Source organism: Cinclus cinclus, chromosome 1, assembly GCF_963662255.1.
Source record: "Cinclus cinclus chromosome 1, bCinCin1.1, whole genome shotgun sequence".
NCBI classification, from domain to species: Eukaryota; Metazoa; Chordata; class Aves; order Passeriformes; family Cinclidae; genus Cinclus; species Cinclus cinclus.
This window is the reverse complement of record NC_085046.1, coordinates 81,756,066-81,783,244: the sequence shown is the minus strand read 5'-3', so window position 1 is coordinate 81,783,244 and position 27,179 is coordinate 81,756,066. Positions and strand designations below refer to the sequence as shown.

At 37.0% G+C, this 27,179-nt stretch overlaps 1 protein-coding gene across 1 annotated transcript in view; it reads left to right on the top strand.

The window, feature by feature from the left end:
- The window catches only part of ADCY2 (adenylate cyclase 2), a 203,247-nt gene that overhangs the window by 113,562 nt on the left and 62,506 nt on the right, over positions 1-27,179 (top strand). The window contains exons 5-7 of the mRNA XM_062507279.1: positions 21,924-22,072; positions 23,148-23,259; positions 24,334-24,461. Coding sequence (XP_062363263.1) covers positions 21,924-22,072; positions 23,148-23,259; positions 24,334-24,461 — 389 coding nt within the window. The remainder of the gene's footprint in view (positions 1-21,923; positions 22,073-23,147; positions 23,260-24,333; positions 24,462-27,179) is intronic.

The window sequence follows — 27,179 nt, the reverse complement described above, 5'->3', positions numbered from 1 at the left end:
TTCATTTCTCTTTGACCACTCCATTCTAGCAGTTTTCCTGCTTTTAGAGTGTAGTTGCATAAGCCACCCTGCACTTAATTGAAATAGAGAAGTGATTTTTGGTTATTTGCTGTAACCAAAATCTAATATAAATATGTAGTATTCATCTTTTTCCCTCTAAAATGAGAAAAAGAAAATTGCCCCAGGTACTTTGAACAACTGCAATTGAAAATGGTTTCATATTTTAAGTATTATTAATATAATTCAGCTGTATGTGTATGATATGAAACTGATCTAAGAAAAAATCAAAATAACTGCAACGCTGATGCCTTTTAGTCAATTACTGGGAAGTCTGCAAAATCCCATAAATCTTGTGCCCTGGAATAGCAATAAAATATGTTCTCCCAGCCTTTTTGTAACTTAGGATTCCTCCTTAACACCGTGTAGTGTTTTCTTCTTGCAACTGGTTTTGTTTGAAGGCTCTTTCCAGTCTTATTCTGTTGACTATGTAAGAGTCTTCTGCTTCCAGCTATCGTGCATTTGTGGCTGCTCTGTATTTTAATAAAGTTACTGTTGCCTTTCTCCTGTACTCTTATTTATATCCAGTGCATTGTATTTTCTATTTTACACCAAGTAATGAAATCTGTTGGAGCAAAGAATTGCAGCTGACTTTTTCCAAATTCATCAGTTTGAGTATCCCAAGCCATCCTGTAAATAACTTCATCAAGGAGTATTCCTTTTACTGTCATATGCATCTGTGCATCCTTAGTGTTTCTCAGATGTTCTTGTTAAAATGATCTCAAAAGGAATTTTATAGTCTTAAATATAATTCAATTTCCTTCTTTCATGTCTCTCTGTGACAGTAAATAGGTGTCTTCTTCCATGCTTCCTTTCATCTTGTTGGACTGATCTTACATTTCTCATGTATATGTCTTCTTTCAAAGTACATTTTATTTCCTGTACAGTCACAGAGACCATTTGCCCTATGAAAACTTTGACTGGTTTACTCTTTGAAAAAATAGAAGTTTTACTCCTACTACTATACTGTATCTATTTTGTTTGATTTATCTGACTAGTGCTTTTAAGTATTTGTGAATATCTGATATGCAGGTCCTGTTCAAGATGTATTCAGCATCCTTATCCCCACGTGCCGTTTTATTAGAAGGCCGTTCAATAAAGACCTCAAAAATGTACAACAACCTGCCTGCTACTCCTCCCTAGATATTCTGCATAAAGAAGGATAATCTATTTTGAAAACACTAAAATGCAAAAGATAAGGTTCCAACCAACTACTGAATATTCACAGCCTCTCCTTGAGTATGAGGAGCTGCTCATGAAATATGAGAGAGAGGAGACATGAGAGTATTTTTATCTCTGGCAAATTTATCAGCAGTAGGAAGTTCCATTCACACAGGTAGGGGCTGAGTAAATGTTATATACCATGGTGTGATGTGGGTCATGCTACAGCAGGAATAAGCTTACTAGGGGAAAATTTTTAAGCAAAGTTCCTTCTCTGTTCTTCAAGCTAATCGTAGAAGTCCTGTAATTAAGTCTTGATTTATTGCTGAATGTTGTCTGTGAGCATCTCTTCATGGTTAAAACAGGGGAAGAAAACCAAAACCAAAGGATATGCCTGTGAAAAAGTGCAATGGATAATTTTAGGCATACGCTTCCCCAGTGATGTATCTGAGTGCAAGAAAATGTGTGAACCAGTTACTTAATGAACCAGAAGTGATGTTGCATTTAACCAGTTTTGATATCCTCAAATCCCATGGCACGCTTTTTCAACTCAACTGCATAAGGTGTTAAAAATAATTTTATTTTGGTTGTTTTAGTTATTGAATGTATAGTTTTATTTCATGACTGCTTAAGTCAGTCTCAGATAGCCTAAAGCTCAGATTGCTGTATGTCTGTTTTGAAGTTTCTTCTTCCTTGCTACCTTCATTGGATGTTTCAAGTTCAGTAGTTACCAGATTTCTCATTATAGGCCATCAAATGTGACTGCTCAAGCAGTAACACAATACTACATTTGTGTAGCCTTTTTTAATTTTCTGCTTTTAGCAGATAATGGAAAATTACTGTACTGATGACTTTACACAAGATAATAAATTTTCAGGCTCTAATGGTGCCTAACAATCCCAACCTTTTTTTCAACATCAAATAGAAACTTTCCTGTAGTATTTAGGGAAAAGTGAAATATTGAGGTGGTTTAGCCATGGCCCACATCCATTGAGCTACTCACTAACTGCCCCCCAGCCCCAGCAGGAAAAGGGAAGAAAATAGGGGAAAAAAAAACAGGAATGGGAAAGCCTATAGATCCAGACAGGGAAATCATTTACCAATTACTGTGGTGGGAAAAACAGATTTCATCTCCTGTCAATAACATAGTTTTGGCTAGTTGAAGCAAAAGAGGCAGGTCGTAAAGCCACATCTTTCCTCACACCTTTCCCAGGCTCAACTTCACTCCCATCTCCCCTACCCTGTTCAAGCACCATGGAGGGGAAGAAAGGGTGGTCAGTACATAGGTGTTCCTCTCTGCTGCTGCTGTTTCCTCCTCATGGTTTTCCTCTGCTCCAGGGATGGCTCTCCACTGGCTGCAGTTTCAATCAGGCATATCCATCTGGTCTGGCATTGTTCTCCAGGGGCTTCAGCCTGGATGTCTGCTCCAGAATGGAGCTTTTCCTCCTCTGCTGATCTTGGTGTTCCCTTTGCTGGATCTCACTCCTTTTGTTTCTTCCTCTCTCTGGAAGAAGAAGTCTGGCTTTTCCTGTCCTTCTGAGCACACATTTTTCCTGGAGATACCACCAGCTTTGCTGATGGACTCAGCTGAGTCCTGCAATGGCTCTGTGGCAGAGCTACTGACCTCTTTCCCCGGGGGCCACCTCTGCAGGTGCTCAGCTTGCCACCCATGCCTGATGGGAACAGAGGTCTCACAGGAGGGGCGTGGGGACCATGCCAGCTGCAGGTGGGGCTGTCTGGAAGGGAGCTACTGGGGACAGCTGTTTGTACGTGGTATTACGTGTCTTGTGAAACCATGGCCTCTGAGACCTTTCTTCAGCTATTCACAGTCCCATCTTTCTGCTGCTTACTACAAATAACTTCGTATCGCCAGGAAAGAAAATAGGCCTGAAAATTTTTTCCTGTTCATTTTGTCAATTTGCTCTAAAACCTGTTCTACTCCAACATTAATTTGTATCAACTTATTTGATTTGTACCCCATAATCAATAGTTTTGGATCTTCCCAATAGCCTCTTTTTGGTAAGAATATAAAGTTATATAGTTTTTGTATGAGTCTTTCTGGAGTATATTTCAATCTTCCTTTGGCCCTGCCAACTCTGCGTTAAACTCCTTGAGAACAAAAATCCTTTCTGTTGCTCAGAGAAAGTTGTTTCTCCAAAACTTTTTTTTTGTTTTTTGCTCTTTTTTTATTTTTATTTAATAATTACATGCTCTTCTCTATTCCTAATATTTGAAAGGAGTTTCAGGTTTGGAAGGGTGTCTTTCTGCAGTTACATGTACTTGATCCTTTACAAATGCTCTAGCCAGAGTAGATCCTGACACCTGTCTTCCTTCCCAATTCTGAACTATATTGGCTACTGTCATCTTTCAAATGTGAGAGGACTGAGGGAAAATAATGTTATAAATAGGTCTTGTTAAATTCCCTTTGCTCTTATAGGTCACATCTGGTTTTGTTTGTGAGTCAGTGAATCACAGATACCTTTAATAATGCCCTTTACAGCATTGAAGGGAACCCTCAGGCAGCCCAGGGTTGATAATGCTGCAGCAACTGTGGCTGCACGTCTTTTTTACGTCATTAAGAAAAAGGCCTAGTGCTCACAGGGATTATGTGCAGCTGTAACACTCTCCACACTGGAGAAAAGCTCTTGAGAAGCACAGTTACAGTACAGAAGTTTACTCCAGGGGAATAACTCCTCATCACTGATTGTGTAGTGTAGGGATTGCTGGGCAAAATCTGTCTGTGAAGAATAGAATTTGAAATTGATATTTTTCTCTATATTTACCAAAAAAAAAAAAAAAAAAGCGCCAGTAGTCTTTCTGCATTTTAAGTTATTCTTCCAGGTTATTTTAAAATGCATTCTTCCACAGACACCACACAGGAAGAAGGAACATTTGCTTTCTGGTACCATAGGGGAAAAATATGTTCAGCTTGTTAGAGGATTTATAAAAATAGAAGGCGAGAGTTAGTGTGCCTGATGCTGTTATTGTGACATGCAAATACTTGCAAATCTGTCCAAGGATTTCTGAGGTTTTCATTGTTCTAACAAGATAATATAATCAAAATCACAAGCTTTTGGTTTTGTTTTTATACCAGCTTTTTAGGTTAAACCTTTCTTTCATAAGTAATCATTTGTTACTTTATTAATATATGCCTTTCTAATGAGAGTTGATTGGTATCTTGTGTGTGTTCTGCCATAAAGTTTCTCTCAGTTTTCCTCATTTTGTGTAAACTGTAGGCCTCATTTTTCTTTCCCATATGCATTTTCTGAAATTCTTGTAAATTAATGTGTGCATCTTCAGTGAGTTTGAGGAACAAACAGTATGTCACAACCCAATTTAGAATCAGTAGCATATGAATAACATATTGCTCTTAGCTGAAGCCCCATTGATTTTTGCATATAAAATGCAATTAAATATTATTGTTGTTGTTATGTTTTTGTTCAAACTCTGTGCAAGGATTCTTAATTATGCCAACAGACTATCATTAAAAAGCTGTGTAATGCTATAAATAGATGTACTATAACTTACTCACATAAATCACTGCACCACAGTTTCTTCCTAATTTTTTTCCATTCAGTTTAAATTTTCATCTAGCCAGTAAAAGACAGAAGCACGTTGCTGCACAGCATGGAATACATTAGCATTTTTAAAGATATGACTGTCTGAAGGTGAATTGGTTGACAAGTATGATGATGATGATGCACTGAAAAGGAAGTGGCAGAACTGTAGTATAATACGCCTGTAATGCAAACACAGATGCAGTAGGTGATGCTCAGGAAACTGATGAGAGTTAAGTAGAACCACATGTTTGGGATGCTGTAAAATGCAGGCAGCTGTAAAATCTGCAAAATTTCTACTATACTGTCTGGGACATACTTTAAAAAAAAGAATCAAGTTAACCTGATGCTTGTGGAGACATTGGTAAAAAAATGGTATGTTGTATGAATGTGTGTAGGAAAAAAACTATCCATTTTGAGAAAGAGACTTTTCTACATTATCATGAAAATATAGGAGCCACATGTTAAATGTCTGTTAGTCATAGTGAGAATTTATGGTGATTTCCAGAAAAAAAACCATCCTATTATTTTCTATCCAGTAGGAGTAAACTAAGTACTCAGAATTGCAGTGACAAGACAAATAAATTCCATGATATGGAAATAGATAAGGACTTCAGCCCTTTTGGGATCTTATGTAATCCACGAGGCAGGACAACTGGACAAACTGTGGACTGTGGAGAGCCATGAGAAATACGGTGAACCTGTCTTGAACTTGGCATGGAGGGAGCTGAAGGACTGGCCACAATGTACATCACTACTGAAAGTATATTGCAGGTTTTCAGAGGAGATTCAATATCCTTTTAACTCCCAAAATTACATTAACATGTGGTCCTGCTCACTGACATCACTATTAAAATTTTAAAAAAAACCCTAACATTCAGCATTCACCATTCAGCATTCAGGATACACCAAAATATTTTTATCCTCCAAAGGTGTCCCTAAAGCTCCTGAAGATGACTGATTCTGACAGAGCATTATAGTGGATCCCTCAAACCTTTTTCCAGGAAGCTTCAGATTGGTCATTAATTGATCCAGTTCAGTGATACTTCTCAGCTTTAAAATTTTCTCATTGAAAATGATGGAGACTTTCAGAAAACCATATTTAAACCTAACTAAAAGCTGTGGTGCAAGGGCAAAGAGGAAAAGAACATAATGTTTGTGCACAGCAGACTTCAAAACCTTTTAAGTCTGTGGTTTCAGATCTGGAAAGGCTGTTGCTGAGCACCTTTGCTCTGTATAGGACGGGCAAAACATTTAGTGTGTGAAAGGACATGACCAAAGTTCCCCCAATTACCCACTGATACTCATTTTTGCAGCAACTTTGTCCTCATGTGCCTGCTTCAAAGGGCATTCTAGCACCGCCTTTTCTGGGAAAGAGATTTACTGTGGATTTCTCAAGCAATTTTGGGGTTTTTTAATACTCATGAAAAATTCCGTACAAGATCAGCATATGGTTCAGTCACTGACTTTGTCTAGTATATTACATTTTTAGAGAAGAGCTGCGCTGTTGCTGGATTCAAAGAGAGAACCACTGCAAAACTCCTCTGTCTTTTCTTGATCATAAGCATAGACTCAACACACCATTGCTGCCATTTAAGTGAATCACTTTCTCCCTTTCCAGACATAGTACTTGAAACTTTATTTCAGAAATTAAAAATCTAAAACTCTTCACACTGAAAATATCACAACAATTAGGATTGTATCTTCAGTGCAACTTATTTTCACTGAGAAGAAAAAACAGAGGGTTATGTAACTGAAAAGTTTAGCTTTATCTGACAAGAAATGCACGAACTCACTTGCGATACTGCAGTAGGGTGGCTTTTCTTAAATGATGCTGGAGTTTCAACCTGTTTACATGGGTAGGTAATAAGATACATTTTTAAGAAGTAGGGAAGGAAATAAAACTGATATGATAAGGTTGAGGTATTATATGATTATGATATGATATTATATGGTGATATTACATGATATGATGCAAGTTTTTCATTCCATGGAAATGTGTGCTTGAGTTGGTCTTGTGATTAGCCCAGCTGTACTGAATGAATTGGTTTCTTAGTCTGGAAAGCTACATATTAAAAAAAATTAAAATACACTCGATAGGTTTGATATTGGGAACATTCTGGCATCAGCTGCAGGGAAGGTGCAGTGAGAGCTTCTTCTGAGCCACTAACTGTGTTAAGAGCAATGCAGGGTTGTTTACCCTTCAGTGAAAGATGTGCTCTTGAGCAGATTAACAAACAGCCCTGCAGGGACAGCTGTAACCCCTCTGTACACAGCACTTTGTGGTAATTATAACTGCTGCAGAGTTGCCATTGTATCCCCACTGTCACATGTTCCTATCTTGTCTTGTGTCTGATATCCATATGCAGGGCAATATCTCTGTAGGAGAATTTGCTCACAAATTTTCTTTATTAACAAAAGGAAGATTTGAGCCTTTCAGCTGTTGAGCCGTGGTGTTGATTCCTTTTTTCAAAGGGAGTAGACTTAAAACCATAGAATGATTTGAGTTGAAGGGACTTCAAAGATCTTATATTTCCAAGCCCCCTGTCACAGGCAGGGATGCTTTCCATTAGACAAGGTCCCATCCAATCTGGCCTTACTTAAATGATGGATGATAACTTATATTTTGAATATGTGACATCCATTGTTGAAATACACAGCATTATTGAAATGAACAAGTTTTTTTTTTTCATCTATAGATACATAGATATAAAAAGAGAGTATTTTTTATAATTAATTACATCAGAATGAAAAGGTGACATAGTAAGATTCTATTATTTTTTGTTTTGATTTAATTTTAGTTTTATTATGTGAGTCAGCTTTAAGAATTTGAAAAAATACAAATTTGAGACATTCTTTCATACCTGTGCCTTTTGAACTTATAGGAGAAATAGGCACTCACTGAGAAAGCTATCTGTAGTCATGCCTTAAACACACTAAAGTTATCTACTCTTGTAGGTAACTTTTGTAAGTCATCTTAGGTGCATTTAAGTACCTGTTGATAAGGAATACATATAAAAAGAAATAATAAATGGTTTAAAGGATGACTGTGTTGTGTAGCTTTCCTGCTTTGTTTCCTTGGAAATTTGTTAAAAATCAATCATAAGAAAGCTACTTTCCCTCCACCAGTGAAAACAAAGTGCTAATTAGTACGTTCTAGGCCAGCTTAAAAGAAAAAAACAAAACCTACAAAGGAATAGAAAGGCATTAATTCAATTTAATCCATTCCTAATGTTTCATACTTCGTTAACATGTGAAAATTGGTAACAGAGTAATTTGAAATAAGTACAAAAGCATCTGAAATTTCGCTTAGTTGAAAGGAGATACTAAAATTTTTTTTTTTTAATTATCTTTCTGGAAAATTAAATTGGCATCGAGAAGACAAATTTTACTGGAAGTTTAACAATTTCTAGAAATAAACACTATGTATTTTTTAAACTCTGCAGAAATGACCTGATTTATCTTTTTTTGGAATAAGCTAATATTCAGACTTATGCCATGTGATTCCCCATAGTAAATCTACTGAGTACTTTTTTTAATGCTTCCATGCTCGTTGTGAAGGAAAGGGATTTTTTACAATTATGGATTCAAATTGCAACATTTATCTCAAGGTGAAACATGAGGAGGAGTGGTCAAGGAATAGATAGATTAAAGAAAATAAGTGGTAACGAATCCTCACATCTATGTATTCAGCAGAGAGACCTAAAGAAGCTCAGGGATAGAACAACTGAAATGCTGCTGCCACCTCATGTGGGGTCTGTCACCCAGAGTTGTGCTGATAGCTCAGGGCAAGAGGGACGGGCTACTGTGATACCAATTTTTGCAGAACTCCAAGGGAGACCAGAGGACTACTGACTTAGAAACCTAGTGTCTGTTTGGGCATATTAGTGGAAGTAGAATGTAAGATTTGGGTGAGGGTCATAGATGAAATGAAAGTCAAGACAGCTTTTGTAGAGGAAAATAAAAAAAGAATTCTCTGAAGATTTCAAATCTTGTGAGTGAGAATTATCCACTTTAACAGGCTCCCTTGGTTTCTGGAAGACAAGATCCCTCACAAAAGGGTCTTGGAGAAACTAAGCAGGCATGGTTCAGCACATATGTCTTTACATTATGAAGGATTTAGAATTTTATTGCTTATCCCCACTGAGAATTTCTTTTAAATGTAGGGGTTCTTTTAAAAAAAATCACTCATGTCCCTTCAGTTTTGTTTCATGATCAGATTATTTTTAAGTAGCTTTCTGCATTGCTCTGAAACCTAAATGCTTCAGTGAAATTTGTCTTGTCAACCATAAAATACCTACAAGTCCCAGAAAAAATAATTTGTTGTTGGAGCATGTGCCACCAGACTTATTCATAGAAATGCTGTAGTATCACATAGTTCAGCACAATGTGAAGTTCTGTCAGCTTTTACAGTGAGCTTTGTGCTACACAAAGGAAATCTGTAAATAAATTTGCTTTGTTCTATAAGGTATCTTTAGATCTCTGTTCGTGTATAAAATAAAGCCTGAGTATGCAGGTATACAGATGGTAGTTTATGTACAATTCTAGGAGATGAAAAGACTACTCAAGGAGTAATCTTACTGGAATTCATAAGGGGCAGATTTACAGGGCTTTCTTTCCTCACTTTAATATAACCAGAATGATTTATTTATGAAATAACATGGATATTGAGGGTAGATCCAGTTGTTAGTATGAAATAAATAGCAAGCGTCTTCCTTATTTCTTCACAGAAGTGTTTCTGTCTATTGTTTGCAAGTAGCCACTATTTTTACTGCTCCATCCTGCAGTGTAGCCTGTGCTCCCACTTTTGGTGTAGCCCAACATATCCTTGTTGAAGATTTAAAAAAAAAAAAAAAAAAAAAAAAAAAAAAAAAAAAAAAAGCAAACCCATCAGATTTAGGTAATTGAAGGTATTTTAAATCTGGGCATCTGGCACAGCTATTTTTCTGTCTCCTTTGTCACACTGAAGAAATATGATTTCTTGCTGGTCTTTCAGTTCTTCCTGGGCCATATTTTGTTCCTTTCTGTTAACTCCCTTCTGCACTGGGAGCAGAGACATGAAAATGCTGTGTAGCATATACTGTGGGATTTCTGTACCACATACCACTGTACATCTGGGGATTTGTCCTTTCAATGTGTTTCTGTTAGATACTAGAAACAAGCACCAGAATAATGCAAATGTGAACCTATAGATGAGGAAAGTTAGCTGAAACCAGCATAACTTGTTATCAAAATGTCACCTACCCCTTAGTGTTGAGTGAAAAACAAACTTTGAAGAAATTGTGCTGGGAGATGATAGGTGACTGGTCTAGGTAGCTATTACTGCCCTGCATCCAGTGAATTTTGCCCTGCTGGGAGAGCTGTAGGTTTGTGCAAGAAAAATTGAGCTCTTGCTCTGAAACAGCTGTCAGTATTTCAGCATACAGACCCAGACCACAGAGCCAGGCTTCCTTGGAGACTGCAAAAGGAAAAGTATACAGGAGAATAGCAGAGGAACTCATATCTCAGCAGACACATAAGATGCAGACCTTTATCTGTCAAACATTAAATAATGATTGCCTTCTGTATGTGTGGTGTCCTTCTTTGAATAGCAGTTACGAGTTAAAGGATGAGCTTCCGCAATGGAAGTTTCAATCACCCAAATACATGACATTTGCTCCCAAATTGTTTATAGAATTTGCTCACTGCATGAGCTGCGTTCCATACAGGAGTAGGCATAGCTTCAAAGGCTTCACCTGCTGGATCATTGAGAGAGATTATTCAAACTTTAAGCCACGCTTGGTATGACAGAGCATGACTCATAGGTCCTTGGATGGAACAGCTGCCAGTCTCAAAAAAAAAAAAAAGTTTTATTTACAGCAAAGTTACTTAGAATAAATTAGAAAACTTTACTCTTCAGCCAAGGAAAGCTCAGAATTGCTGATGAAACAGAGAAAATACCAAATTTGAAAATCAATCTCATATTGAGTCATTCCACAGCAGAGTTTCCTATGGCCTTCTTCTAGAAAGCCCTTCAGCTTGCAGTGGCTTCCATCATTAAAACAACCACAGCAAGTCCCATCAGGGTCTCTAGGAAATATTTCTGTCAAGAAAGTGGGAAATGCTGAAGTTAGGTGCACTGCAGCAGAGTAATATCTTTTTCCCTGATTGCTCCATCCAGTATTCTGAAAGGTTCTTTCTGCTGCAGCTCCAAGTGACTCTCATTTAGATGGATCCATCTGACTTAGAGTGAAGCATTCCCTTCTGGTCACACTCCTTGGGAAGAGAAAAAAAAAATACTACCCCCAAAAGAGCAGTTATTTTTAAAATACTGATACTGCAAACTGCAAACCAGCAAGTTCTGCAGTGACCAAAACCGAATATGTAGGATGGCCCTGATTCATCAGAGCACATCTGTGTATTGAGCACATGTTTTGTGGCTTCTTGGCAGGACTCAGTATTAGGATGTTGCTAAGCTGTGCTGGATGTGGCACTTCCAGTGCTGCTATAGACAGCTATGAGGGGACAGCTGTGGGGAGGAATCTATTTTGAGGTGCACCTTGGACTCAGGATTGAAAAACAAATTAGTTCCCTTTTTGCATATTAATAACAATAGTCTGCTAACAAAAAAATAAAAATTAAAAAGAATATTTTATAGCATTTCTTAAAATAAGTGGCTGAACACATATAGCGGTCTCATATTTTACTACTTTCTTCCAAATTGCATAATGTAAATGGTGGGAACAGCAATGCCAGTCTAAAAAGAAAGTACATAATCTGTAACTCGTGCTAATATCATACAGAAAGAGTTTTTAAGCAGTAAAAAAAAACCAAAAATCATCAAGAGGACTGGAGCAGGAACTAAATATGAAAATAAATGTCTCGTTTTGTGTTATTTCTTCCTTTCTAGGAATTATGGTTCCTGTATCTTAGACTGTTGGTATTATGTGCCTGTATGCTGAGGTTTCATTGATGAATAATAAATTATGATACCGCAAATTGCATGGTAACATTTTATCAGTTAGTATATACTACATTCTAGTTTCTTTTCATTTTATCTCTTTGAATAGCAACACAATACTAATTGTCAGCATATTTTTTTCTGATGGATATATCTGTTAATCCTTGTTTAAAATGCAGCATTTCAAAATGAATCAAATTACATGAAGGCATGGAGCATATTGATGATATATGCTGGAAATAACCAAAAACCAGTGTTGGGTAAAGAAGGCACAAACTACTCCCAATTTTCTAAAAAGCTTGGAAGCTATTTAAGTGCAGCAATCATAAAATAAATTTCATTAATCCATAGCATATCTGCCACTACAAATAACGCTGCCAAAATCAATCAGCTGCTGCTATGGGTATTGTTTTTTACAGTATGCATCTTCAGAGATACAAATGTGCAGCTGTCAATGTGTAAACCAGGATTCCAAAACAGTAGACACAGAACATGGAATTGGTAAGAATTAGACCTATTTTTAACCGTTCAACATGTGAGACCATGAATTCAGACCTAATCCTTCAAGGAGAAAAAAAGGTGGGGCCCCATCTTTTGCTGTGCTGAAGGACATTTGCCAAATGTCTCCACTGGATTGCAGAGATCCCATGAGAGAAAGTGGAAGTAGAGCAGCCTTTGTGCAGGAGCCCAGGGACTAGGGAATTCATCTGTAGCACTGCAGAAACAGGAAATCTAGTACTTGCTTCAGCAATTCTTAAATGGTTTCATTTTGGAGCAAATTAGTTTCACCTGAAAAGGCTGCTAGGGCTCTACCTCCCAGATAACCTCATGCTCACTGATAAGCATTTCTCTGTGGGGATGGGGAGAGAGCTGAGGTCTTGTTTTGGCAAAGGGCTGTTTTGATGGAGGGTTGCACATGGAGAGCACTGTTTAACCTGTGGATCTCAAAGCCTGAAAACCTCTGGAGCTGACCACCTGTTTCTGCACACACTGTGGCTTTGTATGGAGCCTGTGTTGGTGGCCACAGATTGCAAGGGGCTGAGGTGGTGGGCTGGAGGAGGGGTCATTGTGAATCACTTCATGTCTGCCAAAGCTGCCTCCAGCCTACCGTGGGGCACACAAAAATGGAAAAAGCCCGCTTTGTGTACAAAGTCTTGGCCATTGGGCATTAGAAAGTTATCTAAACAGGGACCAAAGGCGCCCCTGCCCGAACACAGCTCAGAAGGAAACAGGCAGCTCCTGGAGGCTGGAGACAAGAGATACCTGTGTAGAGGACTCTCTCCACCTCACCCCTGAGGGGCTGTGGCACATGGACAATCCATGCTGGAGCAGGGACACATCAGGGGGCACTGCAGGCCATCCATGTTCGAGGCCGGATCAGAGATGCGGAGGAAAAGGGCAGCAGAAACCTTTAGTCATAGAGCAGCAGAAGTGGTTCAGCAAACAGTGACAGAAAGAAACTATCACACGTGCTGTCTCTGCTTCCTACCCTGCCTGCCACCTCAGCACAGGAATTGTGATGGACAGAGAATAATGCTCTGCAAAAATAGGGAAAACTGAGACCAGGAAGTGTGGAGGATAGATGGTTGTGTAAGTGTCTGTCTCAGTGTTTATCTTAGTTTTTTAGTTGTGGTTATTTGTTTTTTTTTTTTTTCAAAACTGCAATCAGCAGTGAGAGGTTTGTTTTTGTTTACAGTAAATTAATTCCACTAAAATTACCTGACTGCAGACTGTTTTGCCCACAACAGAGTTCCAGGCACATTAAGGTGCCTCCTTCCAGCCAGGACCTGAAGAACTGGTGGTTCTTTGTGCAGAATCATAAACAGCACCCTCTCCTGGGCAATTTTCTACTTCTGTGACTTCCTCCTGCAGATAGAATTTCTCTCAGTTGCTTTTATGGGATTCCCATTTTCTCAATGCGTTGCACTCACATATTTAATGTCCCAGTTGGACAGGCTTTTCCTAAGCGATGAGGCACTGGAAGGTCTGGTATTTACCATTCCTGTCTTTCTGTGATTAAATCTGACTTCCTGTGTGCAAAGTTACGTGTGTAGGTATCTCTGGAACATACCATAGAAAACACTTCCAAAATTGTACACACAGAAATGTGGAAAATGTTCCGAAAGTGAAATGTATAAAATAAAATTCAGAAAATGTTTAGAAAATAAAACCAAGCTAATTCTGAAAGCTTCAACCCTTGCTATGATTTACGCTAAATTTTGTTTTGTGGTTAGGCCTAGTAATGAGTGTTAATTACTAGTTTAACATTTATCTGCCCTACAGTAAGTTGTTGCTTTCTTTCCCTGATCAGATTCCTCAAAATAAAGAGAATTGGTTTTCAAAACTCTGTTTATATTAGTTTGTTTTTTTTTTTTTATGGGGAGCAAAGTTTTTCATTGTAAACTTTCTATCTTTAGTAGCTGATGAACATAATCATTAAAGAACAATTGGGAGATTTCTACAAAAAACTGTCGTTACTGAGATTGGAAATATAATGCAAGCCATTCTTGTTCTCTTTTATTTGACAATCATAAGGAAACAAAAGGTCTGTTTTATGAATGCAGTAACAGCATATACCCTCCAGACATCTGCCTGTTCTTTGATTTCCACCTAGTGTGAGTCAGCCTCCTCTGTCTTCAAGGCTAGGAAGTGAGCTGTTGAATAAATAGTGGTGCTCAGAAAAGAGGTGCTAAAATATACAGCTTGCAACATTAAAATTTATCATCACTGTTTCACAAGAAGTAGGACAGGTCCATACTGTAGGTTCACTTTTCATTAATTCATGGGTGAAATAAACTTACTTCTACTTGAATAAACTTTTACCTCTATTTAAACTGGCTGCTGTATAGGCCAAAACTATGTTTAGCTACTTCTACTCTTGACTAATCTAATACAGAGATTGATTCTTTGGATTCATTTCTGTTGCTGTGTGGCCCTACTTCTCACTGCTCTATCTGACCCACTTCTAAGTGTTTATGAGCTCCTGAAAAGTGCAGCTAGGTGCCTGATTCTTGATTTTGATCTTTATTCGGTGTGGTGGGTAACATCTGATCACTCAAATGTATGCTATCTACAGACTATCCTATAAAATATTAGCAAATCACCAGTGAAATACAGAAAGAAATTCATTCTTGCATGATTTACTTGGCAGTCTGTAAGCAGATGCTAAAACACTGGAGGCAACGTCAAAGGTGAAAAACTATCAGTTACATGCTATCTAGAAGGCCATGGAAGAGTGATGCTGTCAATGTGCTTCAGACATGAACTTCTAACTAAAATGCAGTGCTATGCCTTAGAAATGCTTTTGGTTTTGCTTTGGATTTGATGCTTTTTACCACAGGGTTTGGCTACAAACTTAGCAGATGAACAGGAAACTTTGGTCTCTGAAAAAGGGCTGCACAGATACCTTTCAAGCGGTACTCTTGAATATCCTCCCTGACATGTCTCATAGATGGTTTGGAAGAAGGAAAATATGTAAAAAGAGAGATGAGTTTGGTTTTCTTCATTTGTATTGGAAAAATAACAAAATTCGTCTCACCAGAATGTGAAGTGAGTTGTACCACTACATTCAGTGGCTGAAGAGTTACAGTGGGGTTAAAGAGTGTCGTTTAAAAGAATGGTATTGAGCAATTGCCAGCACTATAATACTTCACTAGTATTAAAGACTGATATAGTAATAAACGTTATGCTCCTCAAATGGATTCTTTGCAAAATGCTGCTTCTGTCTGTTCATCGGTTCTTGAAATATATAAAACTCATTAACAGGATCAGACAGAAACAAACCTTGAAATTCTGTCAGTTAATTAAGCAGCTCTGGCTGTGTATGTTGGTGTGTTCTCTTTTACTCTATTATTGTGCCATTTGGTGACATGTTGCTTGAACAGCCGCAGGATAGGAATGCTTTCTGAAGGTGTAGTGAACACTGTTTGCAAAATTAGTCATAAACAAGGCTGCATACGCAAATTGTAATCTGTGCATAAACATTAAACATCCCCTAGGTTCCATGAAGGAATTTGTCTTTGCCAAATATGTGGCGAGCCTGTGAATTTAAATGAGCTTTCAGTCCCATACACTGAAACAGCAGTGGTGCTTTTGCGTGAGCGTGCGTTGATTTTCTGGTATTCATATTGTAGGTCCTGGCATTGCCAAACTTGAAATTTCACCAAAAGGGTCATGAAAACAAAAAGGCTTATGGTACTATGCTTGGGGGAAAACTCATTTTCCAAGGGGAAAAAAAAAATCTGAAATGAAGGTTATTAACCTAGGGGGGTGGGGGGGGTGGCATTTAGGAGAACAGATGAGAACAGATGAGAGTCCATAGTTATGCCATCAGGAAAGATGTTATCTATGTCGTAAAGCCTGTACTAGCCACAAGTAACAGAAAAAGCAGCAATTAGGTATATAAAAAAAATTCAAAATTATGAAAGATGTGATATGTAGGAGATTTCTGGATGTCACGAAAAATCCTTGATCCTTGTCTGGTTTTGTCAAGGCCAATAAAAGAGTTTTGGAAGTATTCCAGGAAAAAAGCCATCATAGCCAAGTAAGGGGCAGCCACTAGATAGAAAAAGTATAAACAATCAGTATGAAAGAAAAGATGCTGCTGTGATGGGATTGTATTTGGAAAGAAATAAGAGTGATGTACTCAACAATTTGGTAGGAAATCAAGTAATATGAAAATGTTTTTTAGTGTTTAATGGGTACAGGTTTGGGTTAAGTAACTTTCCATAATCAAAAGTTTTCAGTAAGATATTTGATGCAGTGATGCTCAGCATAGAAGTACTGACATTTCCCATCAAAAGAGCACAGTCTAATGGATTTTGAGTGGAGTAACTGGAAGTTATCAGTGGAGATGTTCAATGAACTGACGTGTGTCATGTTCTGCAAGAATTACATCTCATTGTTTATGCTATTATGCATTTTTATTAATGATCTAGGAGGTATGCGAAGACATTCATAGACAATAACTTTTGCAGAAAATGTAAATACTGGTTTGATAATAAATATAATCATATTGAATACTTTAGAAACAATATTAATCAAGAGAATTTTTAATAACTTTCTGAAGATACACAATTCTAAAAGTGTATGGGCCAGGATATTGTAAGGCTGCAACTTTGTACAGTATTTTGGATAAAACAAGAGACATGGAACAGCAGACAGGGAGCTCCAGGGATGTTACAGCAGAAGGTTGCACAGGGTAAGTCATGCACATACAGAGGGAAATAAATGTATATATGTCTTTGTTTACTGGAACACAATGTTAGGATTTGTGTCAAAAAACCCTTAAAAATGCTTGAAGATTGTTGAAGGTTTTGAGAAGAGAGTGTAGAAAATACTTAGGAGGAGATTTTTGCACCTAACTGTTTACCTGATCAAAAAGACAGTTATCTGTGTTTACAGGAATAAGAGTAGGGACATTAATCTTGAGCTGAGAAAGATATAATGGGGCCAAGGCTTCAAAGTAAGAAAAACAGAGCACATTTTTAACAGTTTATAACAGTTCAGCTGATTAACCATTAGAAGTTGGTGAATTCTGCATCTCTTGATGTCTCCGTAGTCAAGATTGAATATCTTTCTTGTTGTGTATAATAAATTAAGTGAATTTTTTGGCTTCAGCACAAATAATGAGGCTGATGGAGGTTGTTAAAATAGGCTAAATTTGAGGACATAATAGGACGTAATTTTTAGGAATCTTCTCACCTCTCAGTTAGAAGTCCAAGATAGCCTTAAGGAAAAAAAAAAAATCCAACTCTTTATTCTTGTAGGCGTATTTTAGAGAATGATCTTGACGTCTGGGTTAACAGTACAGTACTTCTACAAATACCCTCTGGATCACCATCTCTATCAGCTTCTTGACTGTTCCATGATTTTGTGATCAGGAACCAGAAAATTCATTTCTTGTAGGTTATTTCTTTATACATTTCAAGGGCAGCTGAAAATTGATGTTAGTTGTGTTTATTTCTAAATTTTATAGTGAAGTGGGATGCATGCATAGGCTAATTGCTTCTCAAGTTCTTACTGCTCCTTACTGACCTCGTTTGTCGAATTCACTAAATAGATGATTGGATATATGCCACAGGAATATGAAAACAAAATCCAACCCACAGAAAAGCAGAATTCAATATTAAGTGCCCTAAATGACATTGGAAGGGACAAAAATATCCCTATATGGGATAATAGGGGCAAAAATATTCCTGTAGTCTTTTACTAATTTACAAATATAATAGTTTTTCTTCAGACTTCTTGAATATCAGAAAACGTTTAACAACAAAGATGAGCATTTATTCCAGTAAAACCAAAATTTGGACCTGCAGTTCCCTCCCTTGACAACAGAGAGAGCGCGAAAGCATTGCTACCTCAGAATTTCAGTATTATATGCTGTGAATTGCCTTGAAGGACAGTTTCTCTCTATTGACATCAAGGCACAAAGTTGGTTTTAATATAGGGAGTCCCATCAGACCACCTTTGTTTTTCCTTAATGACATCTTGTTACCCATATTATTCAAGAGATCAGACTAGATGGAAGAATATTCGGCCTTTAAATCTATAAATTCTTGTGTTTATGCTCAGTAAAGAATTGATAGTGGTGCAATCTTGTAGAAGTGAATGAAGCAGTATTGGTAGTTTGTATAACAAAACAGGAATGAGCAAATAAATAAAGCATTATTGCCTCAGGCCAAGAATAGGTTGATTTGTGAAGCATGCACTCCTAACAATAACCTGTACCGAGTATTTGAGGATATTTTGCTTGTTAGCTGCAGAACAACAGCATATTTTGTGAGATACTCAAGTGCAACTGCCACCTTGCAGAAAACAGCACAGTGCTATCTTCTTTAACTGAGCTATGCCAACTTATTCTAGCTAAGAAAGCAACCAGAGTTTGTCAAGCTTTAGAGGACTGATGTGTAACTAAGAATCACTGCTAAAGTCATCTGTATGATTCAGGGAACATTCTGACAAAGAAATCAACTTGGATGGGAGAGATTGAGAGAACAGGAACTCAAATAGCAGTTTGACATATACCACAGAAAATCTTCAGCTAGAGAACCCAGGGAGGATGCCTACTTGCTATCCTTCTAGTGGGGTCCAGGTGGAGAAGAGAGAAGTACTTAACCCTATAGTATTGAAAGGCACTTCAATGTTGTATTCCATATAGATAGTAGGCTCCATCTATTAGCCATAGGACTTAAAAGGTATCAGCTGGAAATGACTTGAATGGTTGAGAGGATAGCATAGTCCCAGGGAACATGAACAGTCAGGAAACAGTCTTGTGTGCATAAATCCCCTGTATAATATGTTAAGGTCATGTTTTTAATATTCTAGGGAAGGACATTTGTGAGGATATTTTCATTATTTTCATAGCACAGCAGTTTCTGTTTCACCAGAAGCAGGTATTCTTATTTTCAGTCTTAAGACTGAAATGGTACCTCTTGACCTGCATTCAGAATTCTTTCAGCTTTTTTCTTGCAGATTGTAGCTCTAAGAGTGGCTTCTCTGTCTACTACAAAAAAGGAAGATTTTTGTCTAAAAGTCAGTGTCTTGTATCTCAGTTTAACTAGTTTTTGATGTGTAGATTTTCTCTTTTTGAGACAATAGTACAGAAAGGAATATATTGCCAAATATAAAGCCAGCATAAGCAGCAGTCTTGATTTGTGTGTGCCTTGCATTTTCCTGGAGGAATTTCAGTGCAGAACATCATGCACTACAAGCATGTGGTAAGTGGTGATCAGTAAGTGGTTTTGATCCTTCTACTATGCTCTTTTGAGCCAACAGCAATGACAAAACAGGAAGGAAGAGGTATACCTATGTGCTTTGCATTTCTTAGGATCTTTTGCTGACCAGCCCAGCCACAGGGTTCATAGGTAGTTGAGATTCCCTTTCTTTCACAGCTGTCTTTTAGTGAAAGACATGAAAATTAGCAATCCAGGTTATCACACAAGTGATAACATCAGGACTGTGAGAAGTGTGAATGCTTGCAGCCTGCGGGAGAGGGTGGCTGAAGGCTGTATGTGCAGCTGGATATGGCAAAGTGCTTACAGTGTGCTTCACCAATTGCAGTTCTCTGAAGCAACCTCTGGTTGCAGCCCTTTCTTTTGTACAGTGAAAATGGAGGGAGGAAAACTTTCTTTGGAGGGAATTCTGGTATGGTGAACATCTTCATCAGCCTGTTTGAGCAGAGTGGACTAGTGGGCTGGCCTGCAGAGAAGAGGAAATATTCCATATCTCCTGATGTCCCCTACAAAATGAGGGCATTCTGTTTACCTTTTCCTCATATGATTCTTTAGCTTGTAGTTGACTTTATGTGCTTCCTATGAAAACTTCTCTTGTTTTTTGATTTTTTATTTTTTTGCTTGCTTTCTTGAAAATATTCGTTGCTTTATGACCTTTTACCAGTCTTTATGAGTTTCAAAGATGTAAGCAGTAACCTGGACATTGAATGTCTGCATCACTGTGTGCCTGAAATAATAACAGTCATAGGAAGATAGTGAACCAGCTTTCATTTACTATCTATGATAAAAAAGTATAGTGAAGTAAAATTGTACCCAAGAGCACTCACCTCTCATTAACTGTGTAATTATAGTTGTTAACAAATCTGAACAACCCTGTACTGTTAGATAAAGAGCAATCTGGAAGAGCAAGTTTTCATAAGGAAAAAAATTGATTGGTTGTATAGATATTACTTACAAGTTAGCAAAATACCTCTACCAAGGAGCAGTGGTAATGAAACATTGCCAATAAACATAAACTATGAAAATACACTGGTCTCTTGCTAAAATGCTTAAACATTCTAAATTAATCTTGCATTTAAGAAATAAATTGTTAGTTCAATATTAATTAGCAGCAAAGCAAGATTCTGTCTTGATTCATTGAAATAGAAGGTTTTGCCAAATGTGTGCAGGATCAGTTTCACAGGGCCTCAAGTAATTGAATGCTATGCTTACAAGTGCACAAATGCTATGAGGAATGTGAATTTTTCATTATACTTGACAGAGATAGATAGCAAAGGTTGCTGCAAATATTGAAAGAGTCTATAGCCCCGTTATTGCCATGCCCTACTCAAGGTCATAGACCTGAACAAGACTAATTATCCCAGGCAGAGGATTGGATTAATGGCTACACTTCTTCTGGTACCTTCATGAAAAGAATTGCAAACTCTGCAAAAATACTTTTGTGAACCAAAGAGAATGCATCAGTCTGAGTAACACCTGAGGATCATGCACATTTTGAGGTCATCATCTTTTCTGGTGTAGCTGTTTCTCTTTTTGACTGTGTCAGGGGCTTTTTCAGATGCCTTCCCCCTCTTCACTGGTTCAGACTTCTGGTTTTTATCCTTATCCAGGAGTCTCTCCTGTCTGTCCATGGGAAACTGGGAAATTCTTACTCAGTTTCAAGATGGAATATGATAAAGCAAGACGGATGTTTGTTTCTTTTTCTTTTTTTTTTTTTTTTAGAGTTCTTGTTTATCTGTTTTCCAAAGTGAGAAATCAGTCTAAAGCTGTCATAGATAAAATAGGCAAAATGAAAGTGCCAGAGAGCTTTAAAAGAAGAAGTAGTATCAAATGAAGAAGAAGACCCTAATACGAAATGATGAGGAAAAATATATGTAGTTTTGTGGGTTTTTTAATATTCAGTATGCTTTTAGGTTAATTTTTAAAAAATGTCAAATGCCATATGAAAGATTACCTATCAAAATGATCTGCAAAATTTCAACATTTTCAGTATGCTCTGTGTCTGGATTTTATTTTCACCTAACTGCTAAAATTATGGCAGAGCATTTAAAATACATTAAAAAAAAAAAAAAGAAAAAGAGGAGTAGCTTATTCCTTCTTGAATCAGACTGCACTTTCCTGAAAGTCCTCTGGATTGGCTTTGTGACTTGTTTCATTTGCTGTATCCTACTCAGATATTGAATAGATTCCTGTAGATACATTCATCAAATGTTAAGCTTAGCTTAAGATTTTTCTAATGTACAAAAAACCTTGAAGAAGGTAGGTATTACTTGGAAATGTGTGTTCATAATGTGTGTATATCTCTGTCACACTCTTCAAGCAACTGATTAACTTTGGAGCTTGAACCAGGCCTGAGTGCACGCCGCATCAAAATGTTCTGCAGTATTGACAGTAGGGCGTACACTGCAGAGTATTAATGCCTTACTGACTTTATTCTCCTTAAAGAAACTGTGGACGTTTCGTTTTAAATTTTAGGAGCGTCTTCTGCTTTCTTTACTGCCTGCTCACATTGCCATGGAAATGAAAGCAGAGATCATTCAGAGGTTACAAGGTCCAAAGGCAGGCCAGCTGGAAAACACCAACAACTTCCACAATTTGTATGTCAAAAGGCACACCAATGTAAGGTATGGTACTATAATAAAATTCATCAAAAACATTTTTAAAATGAAAGAAAGGGTTAAGGGAGGAATTAAGAAAATATTTCTTTAAATATGCTTTTCAGCAAGTTAATATGTAGCATCCCTTAATTTGATCAAATGCTGACAATGCTGTGTTCCAGAAGATCCACAAAGGTGTTAATACAAAGGATTTGTTGAGAAAAAACCATGAAATTATGGGCTTTTTTTCATAGTGTCTTCATTTTTCAGGTTGAAGTACCAAATCCTGCTTCCATGTATACTAGTCAAAATTGTAATTCGCATCAGTGGTATGATTCTGATTTTGCAATTTTTTTAATTGGAACAATTTCTCAGGATTTATATCATGTAAACAGATGCAGCTGTATCACATAAGTATTTTTCAGAGTACCTGAGATAAAAAATTCTTCTGACAGATCTAATTATTTATTAATTAAAATGTTCTAGTAGCTTGAAAAATAAATAACTTTCACTTCAAATATTCTTTCTTCTTTACATTTTTTCTGAGTTTTTTGTTTTTTGGGGTTAGGTTTTTGTTTGTTTTTGTTTTTTTTTTTAATTGGACAAGTAAGTTTGAATGTTTCTATTCTTAAGTTTCTATTCTCAGAAACTGATTTATTGCAAATATTGCAGAACTTTTGAGGAAGCTCATGTTCTCTTGTGAGCACAAATACTCTTTGAAAATGTTATATTGCTATTATTATACTGCTGATTTGTAACTTGGAAAAATAATTCTATTTTTTCAATACCATAACTGAGGTATAGAATGTTTATAAATACTTATAAATATAGATATGCCTATGAAGGTTATACCTGAGAAGGTAATACCTATAAAGATAAATATAGGTATATATTACCTATAAACACAATGCCCATAAAGGTAAATATATGTTTGCCTATAAATGTAGTTGTATTTATTGCTCTACATTTAGCAGTAGCTGTTTTGGGTGTGGGCATATTCCTGTGAAGTCCAGGTGCTTGCTTGCAGGTTTTGCTGTTGGTTAAGAGATCTGAGTTCTGCAGAAGGAAGCTGTGACCAAGATTCTGTTCATTTCTGTTGCAGCATCTTGTACGCTGATATCGTGGGATTCACTCGCCTGGCCAGTGACTGCTCTCCAGGGGAGCTGGTGCACATGTTAAATGAGCTGTTTGGCAAGTTTGATCAGATTGCAAAGGTGGGTTGCTATGGGCTGCTGCTGTTAATTTGAATTAGAAAGTCATCTTTAATTTTTTTTTTTTTGGGAGGTCTTCTTTCAGCATTTCTGAGACTTAGGCAGGAAGACTGGATTTGAAACGTGTGAAGAAAACGATCTGGCTGTGGTCTGAGTGCAACAGTGCATCTCTGCCAGAGTGACACTCTGTGAAAACCAAGATAGCTCTCTAATAGGACCAATAGAGACAGCTCATGAAGCCAAATAAAGCTTAATTGTAGATGAACAGTTCTTTAAATAGATTTTTTGCAGTAGAAGGATTGAGAAACTCAAGATAGAAAAGTGTTAGTCAGTTTTCTGGTCTCAGAAAAAGCATTTATGAGACTGAAGGAGAAGAGAGACAATATTGGTCGAATCAATTTTAATTACTGACCACAGCCTCTTTATTACTCAAGGAAAAAATCAAACACAATCAGAAATTTTTCGTCTGTTTATTTAGGTGCAATTTTTTATAAAAATTAAATCAAACTTCATGTGTGAAGGTAAAATCAGAAACCTCAGAACAGATAAACTTTTCCTGTGTTTTTATTTGTTGAAAAACTATTATCCAGTATTTTAAAAATTAAATTAAATTAAAATTAAAATTCAGGTTTTTAAAAATAAAAATCTTTACATGGCCTTAGAGTATAAAATATAGAAATACTATTATGATTGCTAGCTCTGAAAGTATTCCATAGTGCATCTTCATAGATCTAAGTTTGGAAGACTGTGTCTTTTGATTGCATATTTCAAACAAAAAGGTTTTATTTAGATTGAGGATGTGATAGTCCTTTATTCTCAGGTGTGAACATGTTTTGCAGTGAAATTACTTCCTGCTTTTGCCCATTAAGGACCATAACTGGTGGAGGTTTCGTATGGTTTTGTAACCATACAAAACTCTCTCAGCATTTCTGTTGTAGCAAGCTCTTCTCTACTGAAACAAGCTTCAGTAGAATGACTTTGCTAATGCCATGTAAGACAATCTTTGAAACAGTAACCCTTCATTATGTATTTAAAATTCAAAGTGACTGTCTCACCTTGCTTTGTTTTTTCCTCCAGGAAAATGAATGTATGAGAATTAAGATCTTGGGTGACTGCTATTATTGTGTTTCTGGACTACCTATATCTCTTCAAAATCATGCCAAGAATTGTGTGAAAATGGGCCTGGACATGTGTGAAGCCATTAAGTAAGTGCCAAACTTTTTAAAAAAGCCTTTAAAACCAGTTTCCTTTCACTAAAATTATAGTATGTCTGTGTGAGCTACAGTTGGCAAAAATGTGTGTCATGTGGAGGTCTGGATATTTGGGAGTCCTGTGTGTGATTTATTTTTTCTAATAAGCTGGACTTTGATTTTAAAACTTGGTATGCTCTTCTGTAATTTTAAATTCCAGTTTTTATTTTTTTGTCTAGATCACATTAACCACTGTCCATGTAACAAAGTAAGAAATTGGCCCAACCTTGTGATGTATATGTGTGGTTTGCACCTCATCATGAAATGGATAATTATGTTGAACTGTGTTGATCTTAATGATTAAGGAAGTAGCCATACAAAATTATTTCTCTAATCCTTAAATGCAACCCTCATATGTGTGTAATTGTAGTCACAAGAGGGTCTTGGCTTTTAGTTGTCTGGTCTACTTATTCAATCCAGGGTAATTACTGTAGGGGTAGGTTGACTAAAGCAAATTTGGTTCTTTTCCCTTTTATGTGTTCATGGAAAAGGTGTAGTATTTTTGGAAACTAGTATTTTAATCTCCTTGCTTTAGCAATCTTTTTGTAAAACTAACCACAGTACAGGAATCAGGTTGCTTCATTCTCTAAAATGTTGTTTCTTCATCCAAAAATCATTGTACCTTACATAGTGTCCAAAGAAATCTATTTTTAAAATGGTGCCTGGGAGTATTTCTTCTTGCCAAGCAAGATTAAAGTCTACAGATTTGGTTGCATTTCAGTTGCTTTCACTAGATGCTTTCTCTTTTTCACTTAGATATACTAGACCAGTATTGCAATTAAGCCATTTGCTTTTTCAGCATACTAGGAGGTAGAGCTACCATCCCTTCTGTAGAGCAGTTTGTAAAAGGGTGTCAGTCCCAAAGTTCTGCTTCCCTCCCCCTCCTTATTGGTTGGCTTAAAAATGTTGGGATTTTTTCCCCAGCCTTTGAGTAAAAATGAAAGCTTTCTGGTTTGCATTTCAAAACATCTGTGTGCTGTGAGAAATGTGAGTTAAAAGTATTTGCATAGTTTCTGATCAACTTGTTGCTTTGTTACTTAAGAGAAAAAAGTATAGGAGGTTACAAGGTGGTGGAAAATCTGCATGAAACTTGAGTCATAAAGTGCCCTTCACAAAGAACCGAAGTATGTCACAGATCATAATGCAATGTTTTATTTGAGCTCAGAGAGCAATCTGTCAGTTCCTCACACTTCAGAACTTCAAATTTTCTCTGAAATAACTTTCTCCTCAGGCTTCTATCAAGTATGTTCATTGTTAATGTGGTACAATCAGGTTCTTGGTAAGAACAGCCTTATAGACTAGAAAATTACATGTTAGTTGTAAAGCATATTCTGATCTGACTTTATTACTGTAGTCAGAAACCACAATGCTCCCATAGACAGATGCCTGATTACCACAGCCTGTTTACAGAAGGAATGAGGAATCTGTACCCTGTGTTTTCAAATCCTTTCAAAGTATTATGTCAAGTGTCGCAGCCTGCAGGTGAATAAAAGTTGCTGATTATTAATCAACTCCGTATTTTGTCGTGTAGTTTCTGCATATATGTGTGGAAGCATCTCCTGGCATACTTCTGTGCCCTGTAAAATGAGAAGTAGTAATACTCTTGCTATGGGCAGCATGTCACTCAGTATGTTTGACTTGCTCTATCTATCTATCTATCTATCTATCTATCTATCTATCTATCTTTTTTCTCAGATAGAAAATATTGTTATATTCAGTCACTGAGGTGCAAACTGCCCCCTCGGTGTGTAAGCTACAGAAATAAAGTAGTTTGCTGTTTATATTAGTAGTTCTATATAGATTTTACCATCTGAATATGGTTTCAGTTCCAGTTCTGTTTGAAGCAAAAAAGAAGGAATTCTGCCAAATTGCCAGGTGATTTGTACTGCAAAGTCTTCTTAAGTCTTTTTACCTAATGTTGTGTAGCTCCATTTTGAGCAATTCAGCTTCCCTATGCTATGGATTGCTCCCATTTAAACATGGATTGTAGTCCCAATGATTAATTACTTTGCTTCTCTGCTCTATGTTGGAACAAATCCAATGTTTCTTATAGTCTGCAGCCTGCTTGCCCAGGAGTGGGATATTTGCTTTATCAAGCCATAAATGCCAGTGCTGCCTGTGATGCTGAAAGCTGGCCACCTAAAATGGGTGCTTTAAGGACAGAGTTTATCTGTTAAGGCAAAATATGTTTGTGTGTGAATATACGTGTTGTTTCCATTCAGCTCAGCCTCAACCCCCTTGTCTGTCTGGGGACTTCCTTATTTGCATGTTTCTCAGTCACACATTCTCAAAGACATGCTTTGATTTGGTAGCATGAAACAAATTCCATTTCAGAGGAAAGTGAAAGAAACTGCTGGATATAAGATGGTTATACCAATTTGAATGCTAGACACAAAATAAAAGAATTCTTTTAGGTATTTTATTCCTGCAGGTCTGATCTAAAAGTAAACTATGATGTTAAATCTGGCAATTTGCAAGGAATTAAATGCCTAAGGCTCACTCAATATGTTAAAATGTGTAAGAAAGGGCTAGGTGAGTCTTAGATGCCTTGGTCCAGAATTATAGATGAATAAAGCTCAAGTAAAGCACTTAGATTCTTTCCTAATGGTCTGAACTCTTGCTTGTATGGAATAAAGTTGCTACAATTTTACAAGATAACCATACCTCTGAAAA